Source organism: Trematomus bernacchii, unplaced genomic scaffold (assembly GCF_902827165.1).
Source record: "Trematomus bernacchii unplaced genomic scaffold, fTreBer1.1, whole genome shotgun sequence".
Classification (NCBI taxonomy): Eukaryota; Metazoa; Chordata; class Actinopteri; order Perciformes; family Nototheniidae; genus Trematomus; species Trematomus bernacchii.
This window is the reverse complement of record NW_022987342.1, coordinates 3,834,844-3,855,436: the sequence shown is the minus strand read 5'-3', so window position 1 is coordinate 3,855,436 and position 20,593 is coordinate 3,834,844. Positions and strand designations below refer to the sequence as shown.

General features: G+C 40.8%; 1 protein-coding gene across 1 annotated transcript in view; it reads right to left on the bottom strand.

Moving 5' to 3' along the window:
- cabp2a (calcium binding protein 2a) overlaps window positions 1-20,593 on the bottom strand; it is a 36,415-nt gene that overhangs the window by 3,163 nt on the left and 12,659 nt on the right. The window contains exons 3-5 of the mRNA XM_034130097.1: window positions 18,571-18,792; window positions 14,226-14,256; window positions 10,655-10,789 (exon numbers count right to left, since the gene is read on the bottom strand). Coding sequence (XP_033985988.1) covers window positions 10,655-10,789; window positions 14,226-14,256; window positions 18,571-18,792 — 388 coding nt within the window. The remainder of the gene's footprint in view (window positions 1-10,654; window positions 10,790-14,225; window positions 14,257-18,570; window positions 18,793-20,593) is intronic.

Sequence of the window (20,593 nt, the reverse complement as noted above, 5' to 3'; positions counted from 1 at the left end):
TAGGTTTCTTTTCAACAGAAATTCAGGCCCTGTTGCAAGAACGGTGGGTTACGTATTGTAACCCTAGTTCTAGATTGATGTGTGTGTGAAAAATGCATTCAATAAAAACGATTGCATTTATCCCAGAGTAAGAGTCATCTCTCTCCACAATTCCACATTTCCCCATAATGTCTAGTTGAAATCGGCAAGATCCGTTTCATACGATGTTAACTGGGCACCCATTATGAGACACGATTCCCCACTCGCCGCCCCAGTTGTAAACTCCAGTAAAGGAGGCAGCTAGTGGGCGCGCGCATGTGAGTGTGATAAACCGCAGGAAGTGCTGTCAAAGCGCTATGCGGGTGCAGGAACATTATGGCCGGCGTGTTGTCAGAAAACACACCTCGCCTAGTGTGATAGCTCTGATTAATGCATTTCACCGTCTGTGTGAAGACGGCATTATGACGGAGCGCGCGGCCCCGCGAGAGCGTGCCGGCCACCAGAGAGTACCACAGCTTCTTAGCTGCGGCTCCACAGCTGCTTGCATGTCCCCTAACACAGTTTTATGGGGAATGGAAGCTCAGCTGTGTACTGACAGAGTGGATGGACAGGACACTGAAACTGGGTTACTCACTCCAGTTTTTCAGCGTCCCTCCTCCATTCAGGGGCATAAGAGAGGCAAATCTATCATCCCAGGAGGAGATAGGTTTCCTTTCAACAGAGATTCAGGCCCTGTTGCAAAAACAGGCTGTGTCTGTTGTGCACTCTCAGGACAGAGAAAAGGGGCTTTACTCTATGTACTTCCTGGTTTCCAAGAAGACAGGAGAATTCAGACCCATTCTGGATCTTCGCATCCTGAATCAGCACATTAGGTGCGTTCACACCGGAGTACTTTGGTGTACTTTTCCCACAATAGTTCATCAGAACTACGATATATTTGCGTTCACACCAAAAAGCCCCAGGAACTAAAGTAGCTCAATTTAGTTCGTCCGACCCGCTTTTCAGTCCCTGCTAGAGAGCAGGGACTGTCGTGGGAGAAAGTAGTTTGTACGTCTGATTGGCTGTGCGGAATGCAAACCACGCCCGTTTGACTCTGAATTTTTTGTTGTAAGCGGCCATTGTATTTGCTCGCTTCGGGCAGCGCACCCAAAGACATTCCTTTTGTGAAAGCAGTTATTATAGCAACACTAAATAAATCAATTGGAGCGGTGGAGTGATGAGGATGTGTCTGCGCTTCTGGCGATTTACTCGGAGGACGCATTCAGAAGCTTCTACTGAATGCAGTTTCCGTGGCTCGATCAGCAAAGTTAGCAGACCTGGCAAAGTAATGTCGGGACGGCTACGAAGGTAAAATAAAATACATGCACTGCACTGTTTTAATCTGCACAATACTGGTCTTAGATGTACTTTTATTTGCTCAGTAGATCGAGCTAGCCATGCTAGAACTTGCTATAATAGGTCCAAGCTGGCTAACAACATCTAGCTAGCTAGCTATTCTCAGCCGTCCCCGCTATGAACACGTTTTGACTTGTGAATAAGTGTGCAATGTTCTGTAATTTGCTTCACTAACTCATGGCACTACTCGTGTGTTTCAGGCGAGGTGTTTCTCTCAGGATTAGAAACTAGTTTTCCCCTCCGGGATAAAACGATAATATAACGTTAGCAATTAGCATGCTAGCTGGACATAATGCTACCTAGTTGCTATAATTTCAAGTCATTTGCAACATTCATTCTACATGTTAATGGTACAAGCTTAAACAGTTCATTACCTGCATGCCACAAAGACTGATGTTCTAATATTTTTGCACATTTAAGTAGAAATGTAATTGAAATTCTATTTATTTTTCCTTTTTTTTATTGATTGTTATAATTGTACTCAGCCATGTTATGTTAGATGTCAATCCACTTACACTGTAACTACTCTGGCCTTGAAAGAAGGTTACACATCTAACTGATGTCCACGAATCCCTATAAAACAAAGTTCAAGCATACATTAAGCACAAAACAATAAATAAGGGCACTTTGATATTTATTTTTTATTTGATATTATTTGATCCTATCTTATACTTTACACCTGCATTTTGTACACTGTTCCTGCCTGCACCATGTCCAATGTTGGACAATGTTGTCTCGTTGTTGCGATTAAACTGATCTTGTATCTTGCATATTTCACCTTAGGAAAGTGGGCACGCGATGACAGCTTCCTTGACACCATCATGACGATGGACCGCCGTGCCATGGTCAGCAAGGAGAATGAGGACCTGCGTGCCAAGGAGATGCACGACGAACGGCTGCTGCATTCACACAAGGCCCAGGAATCGAGGTGGAGCAACAAAATACCTTTCAGGCTGGGCTTCTGGCAGTGCTAAGCGAGCTGATTAAATCCAACAGGCCTTCAATACAAAAATTAAGAAAAACTTGTCGTCGTTGATAAACTGTACAATGACTTGTTGGGAGGCGTGTGGTGCAGTGGTCTGGTGCGTTGGTGTTCGGATCAGGGGAGCACAGGTTCAAACCCCACTGCAGTCAGGATGTCGTTGTGTCCCTGGGCAAGACACTTCACCCCAAATTGCCTACACCTGGGAGAGTTAATTTTGTATTATTGTGATTATATATATATATGCCACTGTTATTAATACTGACACCTAACTTTGCACTAAGGTGTGTCTGCTGCTGAGCCTACCTATTGTTATTATATATATATATATATATATATATTGCCACTGTTATTATATTGTTTTGATACTACTGACACTTATTGATCTGCTGCTGATAAATAAAAGAGAATCTACATGCACGGCACTAGCATCATGACTGTCTTTGTTTAAACCAGCAGCAGTGCAGCGGTACACAGACTAACCTGTGTGTGTGTAACGTAGTTCTTCAGGTGTGTATGCTTAACATGTATGTATTTATCACAGTAAAGATGATATACAAAAGCTTTTTAAAGAGCTTTCAACCTCATCCCATTGTCTTTAACACACATTTAACATAATAATATACTCATATTAATATACAAATATACAGTATGAGTACTGTTTTGATACTGACATGTAATCTTTGCACTAAGGTGCGTCTGCACTATTGTAATTGTGTCTGTTGACTGTGGTAAATAAAAGAGAGAACCAAATGCACTGTACAAAAGATCAGCTTTATTGTCAATTTACAATTTCCATGCTGTTCAGATGCCTCAAGGGCTGTGCACGTGTCTTGCCCCGCGGCGATTTTTTTAGGTTGCGTCTCCCCAACGTTGCTTCCAGGCGAATACAGAGGAGTTGAAACGAGCCCTTGGACATTCGGAAATCTTTGATCCACTGGTGTACGTTTGCACCACCTTCTCCCACCAGGCCGCATATCTGGAAACACATACAAAGACACAAATTAGCCCTACATAACTCCATAAATCCTACATTAGATAGTATTAATGTGATTTAATGAACGTACCATTGCTGTTCTTTGGGCGTGATAACGGTCATCATGCTCAGCTGTCCTGGCGAAACATGTCCATAGCGTGTGCTTTTCGTGGTCCAATCCTTTTATTAAGGCTTCTTAACCGCCTTCGCCTCCGACTCAGCATTTCTATTGCATTTGAATGGTCGATCTGTATTTGTATTTGTGGCTGAGTTATTGGCTTAAATAACTTGGTTACGAAGCTGTATAACACGACCACCAAAACGTCAACTCCATACCGTGTCTGAGGTCGGAAGGTAAACAGAAGCATACAGCGGAAGTGGAAGTTTTTTTTCTTCTTCTTCTCTCGGTTTTTTGGCGAATTGCAACTTTAAGGTGCATACCGCCACCCACTGTACTCGCCGTGAAGTTGTTTGCGGCCTGCCAGTAAACCCAAAGCAGAAGAAGAAGAAGTGACGTCAGCGGCTCATTTGCCTAATCCACCCCCAGGAACTCATTTTGGTGTGAACGCGATCTGCTTTAGTTCATCAGAACTAAAGAGCTCTCATGAACTAAAGTTCTCATGAACTACTGTGGGAAAAGTACTTGGTGTGAACGCCCCTATTGTCTGCAAAAAGTTCCATAATGTTAACCATAAAACAATTGCTGGAACTGGTGCAGCCGGGCGATTGGTTCACAAACCATCGACCTGAGGGACGCTTACTTTCATGTCAAAATTGCTCCACCGCACAGAAAATATTTGCGTTTTGCCTTCCAGGGGATAGCCTACGAGCACAACAGATTACCGTTTGGCTATTCCCTATCCCCACGCACGTTCAGCAAATGTGTGACCACAGCGCTCCAGCCGCTTCGAGACCATGGCATGAGGGTTTTATTTGATCTCAACAACCTCATAGTCATGGCCAGGTCCAGGGAATGGGCAATGTTCCAAACCGCCCAATTGATCCTACCCCTAACCAAGTTGGGATTTGCGGTCAATTGGAAGAAGAGCAGTCCCATACCTCACCAGCAGGTGGAGTATCTGGGGATTTTGCTCGATGCAGGCAGACTACGGGCCACCCTGTCAGAGAGCAGACAGGCATCCCTGCTTCAGGCAGTTTGCAGACTGCGACGGGGGGCAACGGTGACAGCTTTGACCATCATGCAGACTCTGGGTCTCATGGCGGCTGCTCACCTAGTGGTACCGCTGGGGTTACTGCATATGCGTCACCTGCAGAGGAGGTTTGCCGGCCTTCGTTTAGATCCCAAGAGGCACAAACGACATCTGGTGACCATCCCCCGATACTGGGGGTCCCCAAAACATCTGCGGAGGGGAACTCCACTGGGGCGGGTGACCTCCTACGTCACGGTGTTCACAGATGCATCCATGACAGGATGGGGGGGGACACCTGCCTAGAGAGAGCTATAGGTGGTGGCTGGCCTCTGACAGAAACTCGGTACATCAATCTTCTAGAGCTACGGGCAGTAGTACTGGTCCTACAGCACTTCAAACCCTTACTACAGGGCAAACATGTGCTGGTAAGGACATAATGCACTTACGTTGTCCCATGCTCCTTAGGGACCTGGGAAACGTGGTGCGCAGTAAGCCCCATACAGGGCTGGAATGCACACTCTACACGAGGTAAGCGTGTGTGAGTGTGGGGGACATGGTGCACTTACGTTCTCCCCATGCTCCTTAGGGACCTGGGAAACATAGTGCGCAGTGTCTAGTCACTTGCGCTGGCACCTGCAGGGTGGAGCTATGGGCTTATTCAGACCAATTAGGCTCTACCCAGCCAAGTAAGCTGCGGCCCCGACTTCTCCACGGTCACAACCAGATGATAGGAAGTTGGGGTGCGGTGGCTGTTAACCAAAGGCCGGTCAGGGGCAGTGTGGTGGGTCGATGTTGTAGGGCGACAGGGCGTTTATCCATCGGGACTCCACCCACTGTACCCATAGAGTCCAGTAGAGGGCGGAGCCTGTGTGAGATAGAACAGGGGGGTTACGTATTGTAACCCTAGTTCTATAAGCACAGGCGGAGCCCTCTACCTAGGGGTCCTTTCTTTCCTATGCTGCTCGCTGAAGAGGGTGTAGGATGACAGTCAGGAGGTGTAGCTGCCTTATATGCGCGCGCATTTAGGTAGGCTCGCCCTGATTGGCCGGCTACGTTTATACAACTTCAGTGTGTGAACGCTCGCGTATCATTGATGAGAGTAGTACCCATAGAGTCCAGTAGAAGGCTCCGCCTGTGCTTATAGAACTAGGGTTACAATACGTAACCCCCCGTTTCTAGCTTTATAAATGGTATTCATTCTCGCTACATTAGATACCTTTCTGGAATGCAACGCCCTGTTATACTGCGTTTCTGTACAATATTAAAGGTTTCTATAGTCGTGACGTAAAAATTATGGTACTTTTCTAAGTAGATTTGTGCCTTAACCTGTTAAGCCCGAGAGACCCCGGTACCGGGGCACTGCCGCAACATCTTGCAGGAAACAGTGTCTGAGGGCATGTTCATTTAATAAACTATGAATGTTTTATATCCATGTAACGGGAAGAAACTCATCTAACTGATCGTTTTTATTTTTTTTTCAAAAGAAAACCCACAATGCTAACACTGAGCCTCTGAATTAGCAACGAGCGAAAAATGCTAACACCTTACTGCACCGAAAATCACTCACAAAACCTTATTATTTATCTCTTCTCTACATCCATGACATCGTTTCACATCGTGAGGTGACACAGAATCGATGGGTACCCTCATTATCACTGAATTATACGAATTAGTCTCTGTAGTCTCTCCAAAGTGGTCTTCAATGGCATTAAAACGATAAAAACGCTGCTGAAGTTAATCCATAGGTTAATCCAATGTGTCTGTGTCCCTTAATAAAGGATAATCCATGACCAATACAACGGATAATCCATGCTATTCCGTTTCTAGGTGTCAGAGCTAGAATGTAGCTTCACTCTAATGCAAAACTGCATGCGCGAAGCCCCCACCTTTTCTTTTCACAATGAGTGTGTGTGGGGGACTCCCCCTTCGATTCTATTGGCTCTAACGGTCAGAAAGAGGTGTCAACCATCAAAATCGAGCAAGGGAGGCCAGAGATATAGAAAATCCACCCAAATGACCCCAGAAGTGGTTTCTTTTTGCTAAATCTCTCTAAAAAGGTCAAATGTCACTTGTTTTGCATCAATCTTGATACAGGGTACTTATTATATGTTGTACTTTGGATTCCTAAAGCTTGTAGTCTACCTTACCATCATCCAAGGGTAGTTTTCACTATAAGTAAAAAAGAATTTTTGGACGGACACTATAATTTACAGTTTTTTACTATGTAAAATCTGAATTTTCTTTAAAATAAAAAACATCTATATTGATTCTGACTTTTCTACATCCAACTCACAGGTTTATCATTACTTTGAGAACAAAGATTATTAATTTAACCCTTTTAGAAGGGAAGATATGGTCATTTGTTCTGGGAATGTCATTTTTTAGCCTGAGACCTGAAAAACAGGCTCAGGGCTTAACAGGTTAACAGGTTAACAGTTACGGCACCTAAAGGGCACACTTTTGTAGAATAACAAACAAAAAATAACGCTTATTCATACCGTTGTTTTAAGTATATGTTGCATTGATCTCAGTCAGTGACCAAAGTGATAGGTTTAACGTATAACTTATATTTTAATTGCAGCTTGTTTAGGGCATAGACCAACCTGATCTCACCAGAATGCGTGACTCCACCACGACTCCTTAACACTGCATTGTGTGGTGGAGTCACGAACTTTGTTACATTTACGTGTCTGCACCACGCAAACAACGCCAATGTAAAGTGAATGAGGCTCCTTTGTCGTGGTGCACACACGCATTTCTACAACGTCCAGCAGTGAGCTTTTATTCTATAAAACGTTTTTAAAATCTACTGTATAGCTTGTAGTAACTCACAGGAGGCTTCTTTTATTTTATTTGTATTCATAATAATTTTTATTTTTCGTCAGAATGTATTATGGTGCATTATTCACCAATGTTTGTTCTCAAAAAACAATGTATTGTAAGTAATACAACTGTGATTTTTATTAAATTAGTTCGTTTTTAAGGAAGGCCAGAGCTTCAGCTGTGTCAAAGAGATTGTTCCCTTTAGTTAACGTTATTTAAAAGATAATTATATTCCTATTTGATTAAGTACCCTTTATTGTATTACGGACCCAAAGAGCTGAGCGTCCATTCCCATTGGATAACAGAGCATTTGACACCCGGAAGTAAGTATTCTCCTTACTGTCCATTGATTTTATTTACAGTGATATCTGCACTACTCATCAACTCAAAAACACAAGATTATCCTTGTTAATTACACAACATTGATTGGTTTAAATTGTGTACAATGCTTTTGTATTTTCCCCTTTCGATTCGGAGAAACAAATATGTTTTCGGAGTGTGTGGATGGTAGAAGACACTACACTACCCAGAATCCTCAGCTATTGTTCCGCTTTGCCTCAAGCTCTGTGATTGGTTGACCTCCAACTGCATTCCAATGAAAAAAACGTTTCGTCAAAGATCAAATCATACTTTATTCAGCAGTGCTTGCTTTACTCTTTGAAAGTCATCACATGAATGCATTGTAATGAATGGTTTGGCTGCATTAAACATTACACATCTGTCGTAGTTCTTTATTTATCTACAGAGATCGGGCCTCAGAATGGACCGGAAACTATTCTTTTACCGTTCTATTTTAATTTCACAATAAAGTTAGTAGTAATAATTTGTTTTGATATTATTGTTTTTTATTAACTACTAGACCGCTGGGTCATGTTAAGACCATCTTTTCTGTGTTGCTGTGGGTTTTTTACATCGCTTTTGTGTTACAAATATCAAAACAATAACAGAATATATCCGTCGTAAACTAAACCAGAAACAGCAGTATATTTTATTTTGTTAACACTGTAAACTTGACAGTTTTTTAACCCGCACCTCCTACTGGTTAAAGCACGTTATTACACGTTTAGAGTAATGCAATGCAGGTAGATTGGGTTGCTTTTTATTGACTGTTTTAAAATGCCTTTTTCTTAATGTCTTTCATTTTTGTAAAGCACTTTTGAATGTGTTATATTTGATGAAAACATTTAAATATTAAGAGTACATACTCTTAATATAGTGGGAAAGTGGAAGGTCAATGATATAAATAATATAGAATAGAAAATATCAAGAAGATACTGTAAGTGATCTCTACAATAAAACAGTTTAGTGCCTGATAGGAGGATGTGCAAAACAGACAAACTAATAAGGCTTTATTTAAACATGAAAGAATACTTTAGGTTAAGGTCTTCTTTTAAATAAGAAAAAAGCTTTGGGGGTATCTACAGATATTAAGCCTGACAAAGTACTTAACGTCTAATATATTGCATGGTTTGTTTTGGAACTTGACAATCAACTTTCCTTCAATGTTAACTATGTTGAAGCACTTATTTTAACTGATATTATACATATTAATTATACTCTTATAAGATGTATGTAGATAGTATAAGAAATGTGCAGAATATGTTTAATGGTGGAGGTACACAGATATCGATAGATGTCTTGTGATGCACTGTTGATGAACCTGTGACCCAAGTGTTTCATTCATTGCATAACTACACCGTAGTTGTGTATATGATATGTCAATAAACCTTAAAAAATCTTGAAATCTTGAAAGGGATGTGCAAAATAGCCATTATATACAGTTTTTAATTAACTATTAGTAGAGAATAACGAGTAATGAATATGCTTTAGGGATCTGCAGATACATATTTAGTCTTCTCAAGCACCCACTACCAAATATCTCGCCTGATTGTTGGCTGAATTCACTGAATTTTACTAAATTCTGATTTAAGGGTTGTTTATATTTCACATCATTAATCCAAATCTGTAAAGTAACTAAAATAAATGTAGTGGAGTAAAAATACCAGGTTAACCTTAAAGAAAGCCCTCAGGATTATAAAAGACCCCCATCACCCCACAAACTGTTCTGTCTGCTGCCGTCTGGCAGGCGGTACCGCAGCATCCGGACTAAAACCACCAGACTCAGGGACAGTTTCATCCCACAGGCCATAAGACTATTAAACACCTGAACTTAGAAACAACATCCATAACATTCATCTGGCTGCTACTTAGAAATTATTTATCTAATATATCATATTCCAATCACTTGTATATAGACTCTTATTGCACTATTTCACTTTTTTACTATTTTTCTTTTTGTATTTACTTGCACTATTTGTTCTGTGTAGCCTATCTGTTTTATTGTGTTGCACTGTTGGAGGAGCCTGTGACCTAAGGGGGGGGTAGGACACGTTCTAAGCACATGGTGTAGTCCCATAGCTGAGGATTCTGGGTAGTGTAGTGCCTTCTGCCATCCACACACTACGAACAAATATTTGTTTCTCCGAATCGAAAGGGGAAAATACAAAAGCATTGTACACAATTTAAACCAATCAATGTTGTGTAATTAACAAGGATAATCTGGTGTTTTTGAGTTGATGAGTAGTGCAGATATCACTGTAAATAAAATCAATGGACAGTAAGGAGAATACTTACTTCCGGGTGTCAAATGCTCTGTTATCCAATGGGAATGGACGCTCAGCTCTTTGGGTCCGTAATACAATAAAGGGGACTTGATCAAATAGGAATATAATTATCTTTTAAATAACGTTAACTAAAGGGAACAATCTCTTTGACACAGCTGAAGCTCTGGCCTTCCTTAAAAACGAACTAATTTAATAAAAATCACAGTTGTATTACACACAATGCACTGTTTTTTGAGAACAACAATTCATAACTAATGCACCATAATACATTCTGACGAAAAATAAAAATTATTATGAATACAAATAAAATAAAAGAAGCCTCCTGTGAGTTACTACAAGCTATAAAGTAGATTTTAAAAACGTTTTATAGAATAAAAGCTCACTGCTGGACGTTGTAGAAATGCGTGTGTGCACCACGACAAAGGAGCCTCATTCACTTTACATTGGGGTTGTTTGCGTGGTGCAGACACGTAAATGTAACAAAGTTCGTGACTCCACCACGCAATGCGGTGTTAAGGAGTCGTGGTGGAGTCACGCATTCTGGTGAGACCAGGTTGTCATAGACAGGTCTTTTCTGTGTTAGAGTTTTACTCGCTACACAGCATGACATGGGACCTTTAAATGCTAAAAAGAAAAAAGCCATTTGAGCTGTGTGTTATGGGAAGTGAAGGATGCACTCATTCTGTTTTGTGTTTATTTTTACTTCTGTGCATGCAGGACTTACAGATCTGCTGGCTGAGTTCGATCAGTTCCATCTCTGTCGGCATGTATCCCATAGTCCTCATGCATTCGCCGAGGTCCTTACAGCTGATGAAGCCGTCCTTGTCTTTGTCAAACTCCCTGAATGCCTCACGCAGTTCTGCAGGGAAAATACAATGGAGAAGAGTGAATGAGTGCTCGACAAACACTGCGATTCTAAGGGTATACTCACACGTGTTAGGATCCCGTGTTAAAGCTCGCTATGTGTAGAATTGTAGTGATTGTCAATTCATGATGGTTACGTTTTGCAGAAAAAATTGACAATGGTGGTGATAATTGGTTCAGTCTCTATATTTGCTGCTTTAATAGTTCTTGAATGACACTGTTGTAGGAGTGCAATGCTAATATCTTAATTACTGTTTTAACTGCACTAGTACTAAATGGAAACCATAAACACCTTCCCATAGGATTTTGCGACAACCTGGCCCCCAAATCTGTATAAATCATGCCTAACTACCTATCATTTGTACTGAATACATAATAACTTAGAAGACCTTTGGGTAACACTTTATATTAAGGTACACAAATTAACCATCAACTAGTTGTTAATTAACATGCATATTAGCAGTATATTGGCTCTTTATTAGTCATTATAAAACACTTATTAATGCCTTATTCTACATGACCATATTCTACAAGTAATAAGCCATTAGTTGAGAGTTTTTCCTCAATAACCCTCTAATTAGTGCTTATTTATTGCAAGTAAGGAAGTTGTTGTACATGAGTTTTGGTCAATATGGACCTAATAAGGCAGCAGTACCACAAGAATAGTAATTATCCCATAATAACACTTAACAAATATGATCTAGTCGTATGTAACAAGACATGAAACTATAAGTGTTAATTGTGTCTAAATAACTCAAAATTAGGTATTTATATTAGGGCTGTCAGTCGATTAAAATATTTAATCGCGATTAATCGCATGATTGTCCATAGTTAATCGCGATTAATCGCAAATTAATCACACATTTTTTATCTGTTCTAAATGTACCTTAGAGGGATATCTTTCAAGTTTTTAATACTCTTATCAACATATGAGTGGACAAATATGCTTTATATGTTTGTTTATTATCATTTGAACAATGACAAATATTCTCATGAATATTAAACACAACAACCTCTGAACATTACAAATATTCGCCTCAATTCAACCTGGAACCTCTCTCATACAATAATACTGTGTGTGTGTGTGTGTGTGTGTGTGTGTGTGTGTGTGTGTGTGTGTGTGTGTGTGTGGTGTGTGTGTGTGTGTGTGTGTGTGTGTGTGTGTGTGGACACTGTGATGGATCGTTGGAGCTATGTGCAGCTCAAGGCATATATGCTCGAATGGGAGCTGCCTGGACGCTGCAATCATGTTGCGCGCACTATCCGTGCTGAGTGTGCTGACTTTTCGTACAATGTCCCACTGTCTGGCTACCTGCATAAAGTCAAGTGCTCGGCGCAGTTGTCGGCGAAATGTCATTGAAACAGCTCCTTATATCCGTTAGCGCAGCTAGCTAGCACCAGATGCTAACAACAACAACACGGAAGATGTGCCTCGCTCGCGCGAGTCGCGCCACACATACACACTCCCTCCCGGTCCTCCCGATGGCCAGTCCGGGCCTGCCAGTGAGCGTGGAAGTGTGGTCTGCCACAAGCGGGCGGCAGGAGCGGGGCTGTCAGCATCAGCTTGTCGATGGTATTTTACACTCGATGCGCTCTGAAACTACGGCGGCCGAGGACAAAAAATACACATGCGTTAATCGCGTTAAAATAATTAGTGGCGTTAATTTTTTTTTGCGTTAACGCGTTATTAACGTGTTAACTTGACAGCCCTAATTTATATCTAAGAACATGTTCCTTATTTTAAAGTCTTGTTCATAACCAATAAGCTAGTAGTTTGACTCTAATTGACCTGAACAGGTTCCCTATTCTAAAGTTGCCTCCTCTTCACACTTTATACATTATAGCACACAACTACTGAAATTAACCTCAACAGTACATGAACAAAGTAGGCACACGTTGAAATATCTGTTTTATTAATGAACCACTAAAGAGAGGTTCAGACACATACATGTACCAAAACATGTCAAGTTTCTCGAAGGCTGAGAACACATATGCAGCCTGTACTTTTTTAATAAAAACACATTTTTAACAGAGTTTATGTATTTGTGATCATACTGTGTGACCTGCTTGTATGTACTTACACAATAGGTGTACTGCTCTCTCTATGTGTTGTACTGTCTCAGTGTGAACATAGATTAAACAGCCAGCCAAACTCTTTTGAGAGCCAGGGAATGAGCAGCCATGCTCCTTTATTGACTTATTTGCAGTCCACTGACATTCAAACGGAGTGAAACTATAAAAAAAGAAGTTACAAGGCAATCTCATACATGCAAGTGTAACATACACAGATTAACACATAGGACCGCTAAGTGTAAACCATAGACTGTATATATAGGTAAATATAGCTAATGCTAGCTGTGCAATAAACACGTATACAGGCTAGTAGCCTATGGCTAACGCTAGCACGTATGCTAACGCTAGCACGAATGCTAACGCTAGCACGAATGCTAGCGTGAATGCTAACGCATTTTCTCATTGTGTTTTAACATCTCCAAATGTCATCACATAAACACAATACACGTTACTAATCCTTACAGTGCAAGTGTAAGGCATACACTTACACTTACAGTCATTGCTTTCTGACGGACTTGACACTTTTACTCTTCAGGTTGCATAGGGAAAATTAATAGCAGTCTACTCATGGATGTCTACTGCCATGCCATTCAGATCACTTTCTCCTACTTCCTATAGGCCTACCCAGTTTCCTGTCTAACCTTCAGTACAAATTTTACAAATATATAAATGTGCAAATATGAAACATACAGGTCAATATCACCTTGCTATTGGTAGCTGAACTGTCAATACCCCCAAACATATTATTAGATATAAATACCTAATTTTGAGTTATTTAGACACAATTAACACTTATAGTTTCATGTTTTGTTACATAAGAATAGATATTTGTTAAGTGTTATTATGGGAGAATTACTATTCTTGTGGTACTACTGCCTTATTAGGCCCATATTGAGCAGAGCATATTAAGACCAAAACTCATGTACAACAACTTCCTTACTTGCAATAAATAAGCACTAATTAGAGGGTTTTTGAGGAAAAACTCTCAACTAATGGCTTATGTAGAATATGGTCATGTAGAATAAGGCATTAATACATGTTTTATAATGACTAATAAAGAGCCAATATACTGCTAATATGCATGTTAATTAACAACTAGTTGATGGTTAATTTGTGTACCTTAATATAAAGTGCTACCGACCTTTGTTATAGTAGCGTTATTAGTAAGTGCTACCATGCTTTTTTCTTTGTTGCTGTTTAAAATGTGATCTTCTCCAAAGTCAGGAAATCGTAGGGCAAGGAAAGTTTACAGTAAAGCACTTTTTTCAGATTCAAACAGAGGGTTTCAGGATTAAAAGGAAGAAGACAGGAGTGAGGGAGAGAAAGAGCTATGATTTGATTACGCTTTTGATATCTACCTTCCATTTCCTCTGGTCGTAGATCTCTGTCCTGCAGTGGTGCGGATAGAAGAATAGACCCACACAAAGAGAGAAATGGACAGCCAGTCAGGTCAAACACAAACTTTCATTCTGTGATCAGGCACATTTTCACAATGACATAACATGCTAGAACAAATTAAGTGCTTAGGTTCTAGTGGTTCCATTGCTTCTGTAAACATGTTTATTCCCTGTTCGGACGCCTAAGCAGAGATTCAATTGCGGGATTATTTGGGTTTTGATCTGACTGACCCTTATAACCTTATTAGTTGATCTGCCACAAAAGCTTGTGTCCAATCTCATTGCAGACGCTTTTAGCTTATGCATGGTCCACAACAAGCATTTCAAACGCATCATGGAAAACCCTATCCCTTCACAAACATACAGGAAAATGCATACACGTCCATATTCACAATACATGCATGCAAACTCATAAAAGGCTTTGTATATTGATACAATTATGAGGAACCCAAAGAACCATCCCCTAATTTGGAGCCTAAACTTCCTAGAACTGAGTTAAAACAGTAACACGTAGCTACAGCCACACACCAATAAATCATTTACAGTGTATTTGATTTTGGCTTCACCCTGTTTTGCATAGCCAAAAGTTGATGCATGGATATATTTGTTCATGCTGTCACATCATCAACAGGAATAATACGGGCCTGGATTAGAGGATACATGGGAGAGAACAGTGGCAGGGAGATTACAGCTGTAAATTGTATTACAAATCACGAAGGCTTATCGGTTTTTCATTTTCCTATCTTCCAATGATTTTTTCATCTGCATTTGTCATCTGCTGTTCGACCAGTACCCTATTAACAAATACGTACACACCTGCACACCGTGTACCGATTTGTCTTTTTGGCTGAACATTTGTGACTGTCAGTTTAAGCCCAAATTCAGGCACAGAGGCGGTGAGGAAAATGTTTTTCTTGCTACCATCTGTGTTTCTTTTCTGCTTTTATTCCCAAACAACACTCTGATTGCTCTCAAAAACAAAAAAACAGCAACCCAGCATTAACAACATTTATTGAAGCAAAGACATGTTGGAGTTACAATTTCCTAAAGTAAAGATTCAAGTAATTCTCCCATGTCGCAAAAACAAGGTACCACTTACACCAAAGGAATAGTTAAAGGGTGTTAGTACAAACAAGAAGCGATTGTTACTGCGCTCATTGCAGCCATTTTAGAGTACAAAGGGGATTATGGGGGATTGACAAATAGTAAATGCTATTACTCTCACTATATCCATCCTATAGACTAATCTGTGTTCTCTGTCAAGGAATCCCATTTCCCAACCCATAAGAAGAAGTTGTCCTACAAGTTTAGATGTTGTAGCTTAGAAAAGACGCTGATTGGGAGATAGATAGAAAGAAAGTTCTAACATTGATCATTTTCATCAAGAAAAAAAACAGGGAAGAAAAATAATATAATATAGAGGAGAGACATGTGGGCAGCAAGGATCGTCTGTTCTGCTGAGCCGGTTGGAGGCTTTGCTGTCAAAACTGTTTACACTACAACATTTGGAACCGCAGAGTGGTACCTAATATACCACTTGGTTGTCTGCAACAAATCTTTCTGATGCGTCTTTGAAAATGTAGAGCGAATGCCAATTTATCGGGGCTTTTGTCTACAAGTGGACAATTGGATACATTTGTTTGGTATTGTTTGGTTACATAGAACAGCTGGTTAGCTATGGGCTCAGTGTTTCACATGGTCATCATTTTAGTTTAGCATGTTAACAGCTAGCTAATTAGCACTTAACACAAAGTACAGCTAAGACTGATTGGATGTTTGAGTTTTTGTAGGTACTTTTTTAATTTTTGGTAGCTATTTGATCATTCATTTAGATAATCCAACAATTATACCCCTTTCACACCAACGGTGTTTCAGGGCCGGTTCGGTGCTGGTGCTTGAAAAGCACCGGGTTTTCCTGTTCACACCGCAGCGGAGCAGCGTCATAGCTCCGGAATCCGGTTCGTTTCGAGCACCAAAAAGTTGTCCGTCTAGAAGCAAGAACCGCATACGTCACGCGTACGTCGGAGGGGGGCGAGATTAACCTGAGCTAACAGTTAAAGCGAGTACGGCAAATAAAAGTTGTAACAAGCAGTAGTGCTGAGCAAAGTGACTAGAACGCAACCACACACTTGTAAAAAAAAACACGCTTTATAAAGTCAGGCAACACTAACCAGGCTTCGTGTGATTCTGTTTATTTGTACCTTACTTTGACCATCCGTTCGCTGTTATTGATCATTGTGGAGAGCAGGCAGACGTGTTGTTTGTTATTATAGCAGCTATCGGATGGAATCAATACATGGGCTGCACAGGTTGTCATGTCCGACTATCACAAGTAGAATCATAATGAAAAATACGCCGGTAAAAAGTGCCTGTAGAAAACGGCTTAGCAAGTAGTCAGTTTAGCTTCGGTTGCTATGCTAACATCACCCATGTTATACCAGAGAAACTTTCATAACAGCGTTGTGATGCCAAACAGCGTCAATTCAGACTGACACACATTCACTTAAGGGGAACTGGGGATATGTATCAGCTGCTTGTGTGACAGTCAGACAGTGAATACTTTAGAGCCGTGTGAGCTAACCCGGAGCTAACGGGAGAATACACTCCCGTTGAAGAGCAGCCAGCAGCGGTCGGTAAATGCCGCTGAAACACATTAATAAACAATGAACCACGGCACTCTGGAGAAAAGTATAAGGTTGGAGAAGTCGTTATTTAATTTAATCTGGCTTCGTATGATTAAAAGCAACACGATCGTCGACCCGACGCAGTCCCCGGCCCGTTGTTGTTGTGAAGTGAGCTCCGGCGTTGGGGAGAAACTCAGCGACGTAAACTGTGACGTCATGACGCAGCAGCGGCAGCACCAGTCGGGCTCTGAGCGGTGTGAAAAGAGCCGGCGCTAAACCGAAGAACCGGTTCTGAACCAGAAAAGCTCTAGCACGGAGCTTGAACCGGAGTTGCGTTGGTGTGAAAGGGGCATGATTCACTCACCTTTTAACTCAAGTTTTGGTGTCCTTACACCTTAAAATAATAACTTTCTCCCATAGACTCAGCCAAAGGTCTTCTAATACCTCAGAAGCCTATAGCTCAGTAAAGCTGTGATCAGTGAATACACTATCATCCTAATGGCTCTTTTCAATTAGCGCTGCTAGCTGTTCTGTTGGGAAATTACTCTGTTATTGATCTCTGCCATGCCCCCCCATCTCTACAGAAGACATGCAAGGCACACATCTTATCTTTAGCACTGTTTGAAAATGAATTCATGATCTTAATTACAATCTAGACCAATTGGGAGGCCAGTTTCTTAGTCATTATAGTACAATCGGCCCCCTTTTTACAACGTACTTCTACTAGGATATACAGTATGTGCAAGAAATCCGTCACACAATTGCACAACAATATATATATATATTTCTTTTTTTGAAATAACTTTGCAAACCTATTATAAAATAGTTTAAGGTTAGATAGAGTTATAACAATGAACCTTTCCTAGTGTATTACTCTTTTACTGGTATACTTGAAAACCATGTTTGCATGATTATATTATGTGATCATATTATTTTGGAATATTATAATATAATGGATATTTCTGACGGTAGTACTTGCCTTTAGAACAAATAACTATTTATTCTGATACATTGTATTCAGTCAAATAAATCTCTCCTTCAGAAATGTTTATCATACTTATAACTAAAAACCATACAAATATTAAGTTCTGTATAAATCGCATTCAAAGCAGGGTAACCTTTTTTACAAAACGGACTTTATCCAGAGCGTAAATTCGATGGATATGGTGTAACCTTCTGTATATCTATAATGAAAATCATTGATTTTATACTGGTAGGAAGTCATTTAGTACTCTTAAACTTGTTCCACAGATATAAAAGGAAAAAAGTTAAAATCGTATCTTTTCAAATTAAACCTCGTAGCCCCGCCCCCTAAAAACAAAAGGTACATTGCTGCCTTCAAAGAGCTGTAAATCAAATGACTATAACAGCTCTTCTAGCACAATCACATAACCTCTTGTGAAATATTATGATATGAAGGTATATAGGATTGATGAGGTCGGGGGTTGACATTGTAATTGGTGGAGATGGGATAGGCTGGAACTTCACCTTCACTTGTACTTAGACGCCACTGAGAAAATGGATGGATGAAGAGATTTATGGGCTATGATTATTCCATAGTGTGTGTGTGTGTGTGTGTGTGTGTGTGTGTGTGTGTGTGTGTCTGTGTGTGTGTGTGTGTGTGTGTGTGTGTGTGTGTGTGTGTGTGTGTGTGTGTGTGTGTGTGTGAATGCTATACATACAATCTGGCTCTGTGCAAAGCTCTGTCTGAGGAAGATACAAGCAGGCCCCACTAGGTGGTGCAGCATGTTGCAGTTCTGAACCAGCGCGCACAGGGGCTCGTCGAAGTCCCGCTCGCTCGCTCCTTCGTCTTCGTCATCCGTGTCAAGCTCACCTGCACCCCCCATGCCCCCCAGCATGGCAGCAGCCAACGGGGCGCCGCTTCGTTCTACAGACGACTCCCCCTTAGAGGAGGGGAACGAACCGAATTAGGACCCAGACCACGTTACGACTTAAATTCCGTCTCTTGCAATTCACAAGACCATTTGTAGTCTTGTGCTTTTTAGAATATAGATTTATAAGAACCAACATTTGTTGAAATGGTCGTAAGATGATGTTTACAGTTCAACTTTAGCTGGGGAATTGTCAATCGTTAGGATTAGGGACTAACTTTCACAAATGATCAGGCTTACAAATCATTTATCTTCAATATCTTAATAAATTCAAACTATATCGTAGTCAAACATACTTTGATAAATCGGTTTCTCTTAGCTTAAAGGAATGAAATCAACCCTTACCTTCTTTCTTTTACCGTTCTTTTTAGAAGCCTTGTTTATGTTTCCCATCTCCCTGCCCTCTTCTTCCTGTCCTCCCCTCCTCCTGTCCCCACACGTCTCCCCTGTACCTTTGCCTCTTTTCCTCTTCCTGTCTTTCTCTGATTAATTGTCACATAAAAGTCCAAAATCCATACTCAATCCAGTGCGTTCCATGGGGCAACGTCTTCCATGCCCAGTGAGGCAAATACTTCACCAATACTCCTGGAAGCGAATGAGGATCCCTCAGTGCACCTGCTACCATCCAAGATCCTATTGGTCAAAATGAGAGGCAAGGTAGAGGCATATGATGTCGCGCTAAATCCTAAAGTCCTATAGGAGGATGGAGGCTGGAGGCTGTCATGATGAGATTTGAGACGTGGTGTAGTGTGATATTATGGAAAAGCAGCAGGACGCTGGAGATTGACTGAGGGTAGGGTTCGAGAGCCGGGTCATATCGGGGCTGAACGACCTGCTGCTGCCAGATTCTGACTGACTGGATCATTTTGTTTCTCCCTTTCTATCTCTTTCTCACATACACACACTGTTTCTATCTGTCGGCCCCCGGCCATGAGTGATCTCTTGATTTTAGACCAATTTAATCTAATCCGCCCCACCCACCTCCCACTCTCTGCCTCCCAAAACATCAAAAAGACTAGCAGAAATCAGTGGGTTTAGGTGTGTGTGTGTGTGTGTGTGTGTGTGTGTGTGTGTGTGTGTGTGTGTGTGTGTGTGTGTGTGTGTGTGTGTGTGTGAGAGAGAGAAAGGGGGAGGGGATTGTAGATTTATGGATGGAGAGTTGGCTGCCTGTTTAATCCCTGGCATTTCAGATTAGAAGGAAAGAGTTATGTTGACAGGCCATGGCAATACGAGTTTCAAGTGGGAGCAATAGAAGATTATTTATTTTTGTTTTATAAGTACAGAGACCCTGAAAAACAGTGAGCTGATGGAAGTGGAAAGATATGAACAAGTAACGTGAAGGAATTACCTTTTATTCATTCGTCTATCTGCATTTTTTGTATGTATGGCGCCTCTACTTTATGGCCTGTTTGAACATATTCTTTTCATTTGAAACTAGCAATTTAGTTTAATTCTCTGAAAGTGGGAAATTGAAAAGAGAAAAAAACACAGATTTACAATAAAAAGAAACAAGAGCATATTATTTGAGATTACAGCACGATTTGACTTTTTACTCTGTTATCTAGAGGAAAACTTAAGCAAACACCAGTGCTATGAAGTTGTTTTACTTTCCACTTCATTATATATATCTGACAGCTCTAGTTAGTTGTTGCTTTGCTGAGTAGATTTTACATTTAAAGACTGTTACACACCGAGCCGATTATCGGCGTCGATAGATGTTGGGCCGTCGATGAGCATCGTGTCGCCCTACTCAGATTGGTGTGTACTGCACCATTGTGTCTTTTTGGCCGTGCCGACACCTTCCGCCGTCGAT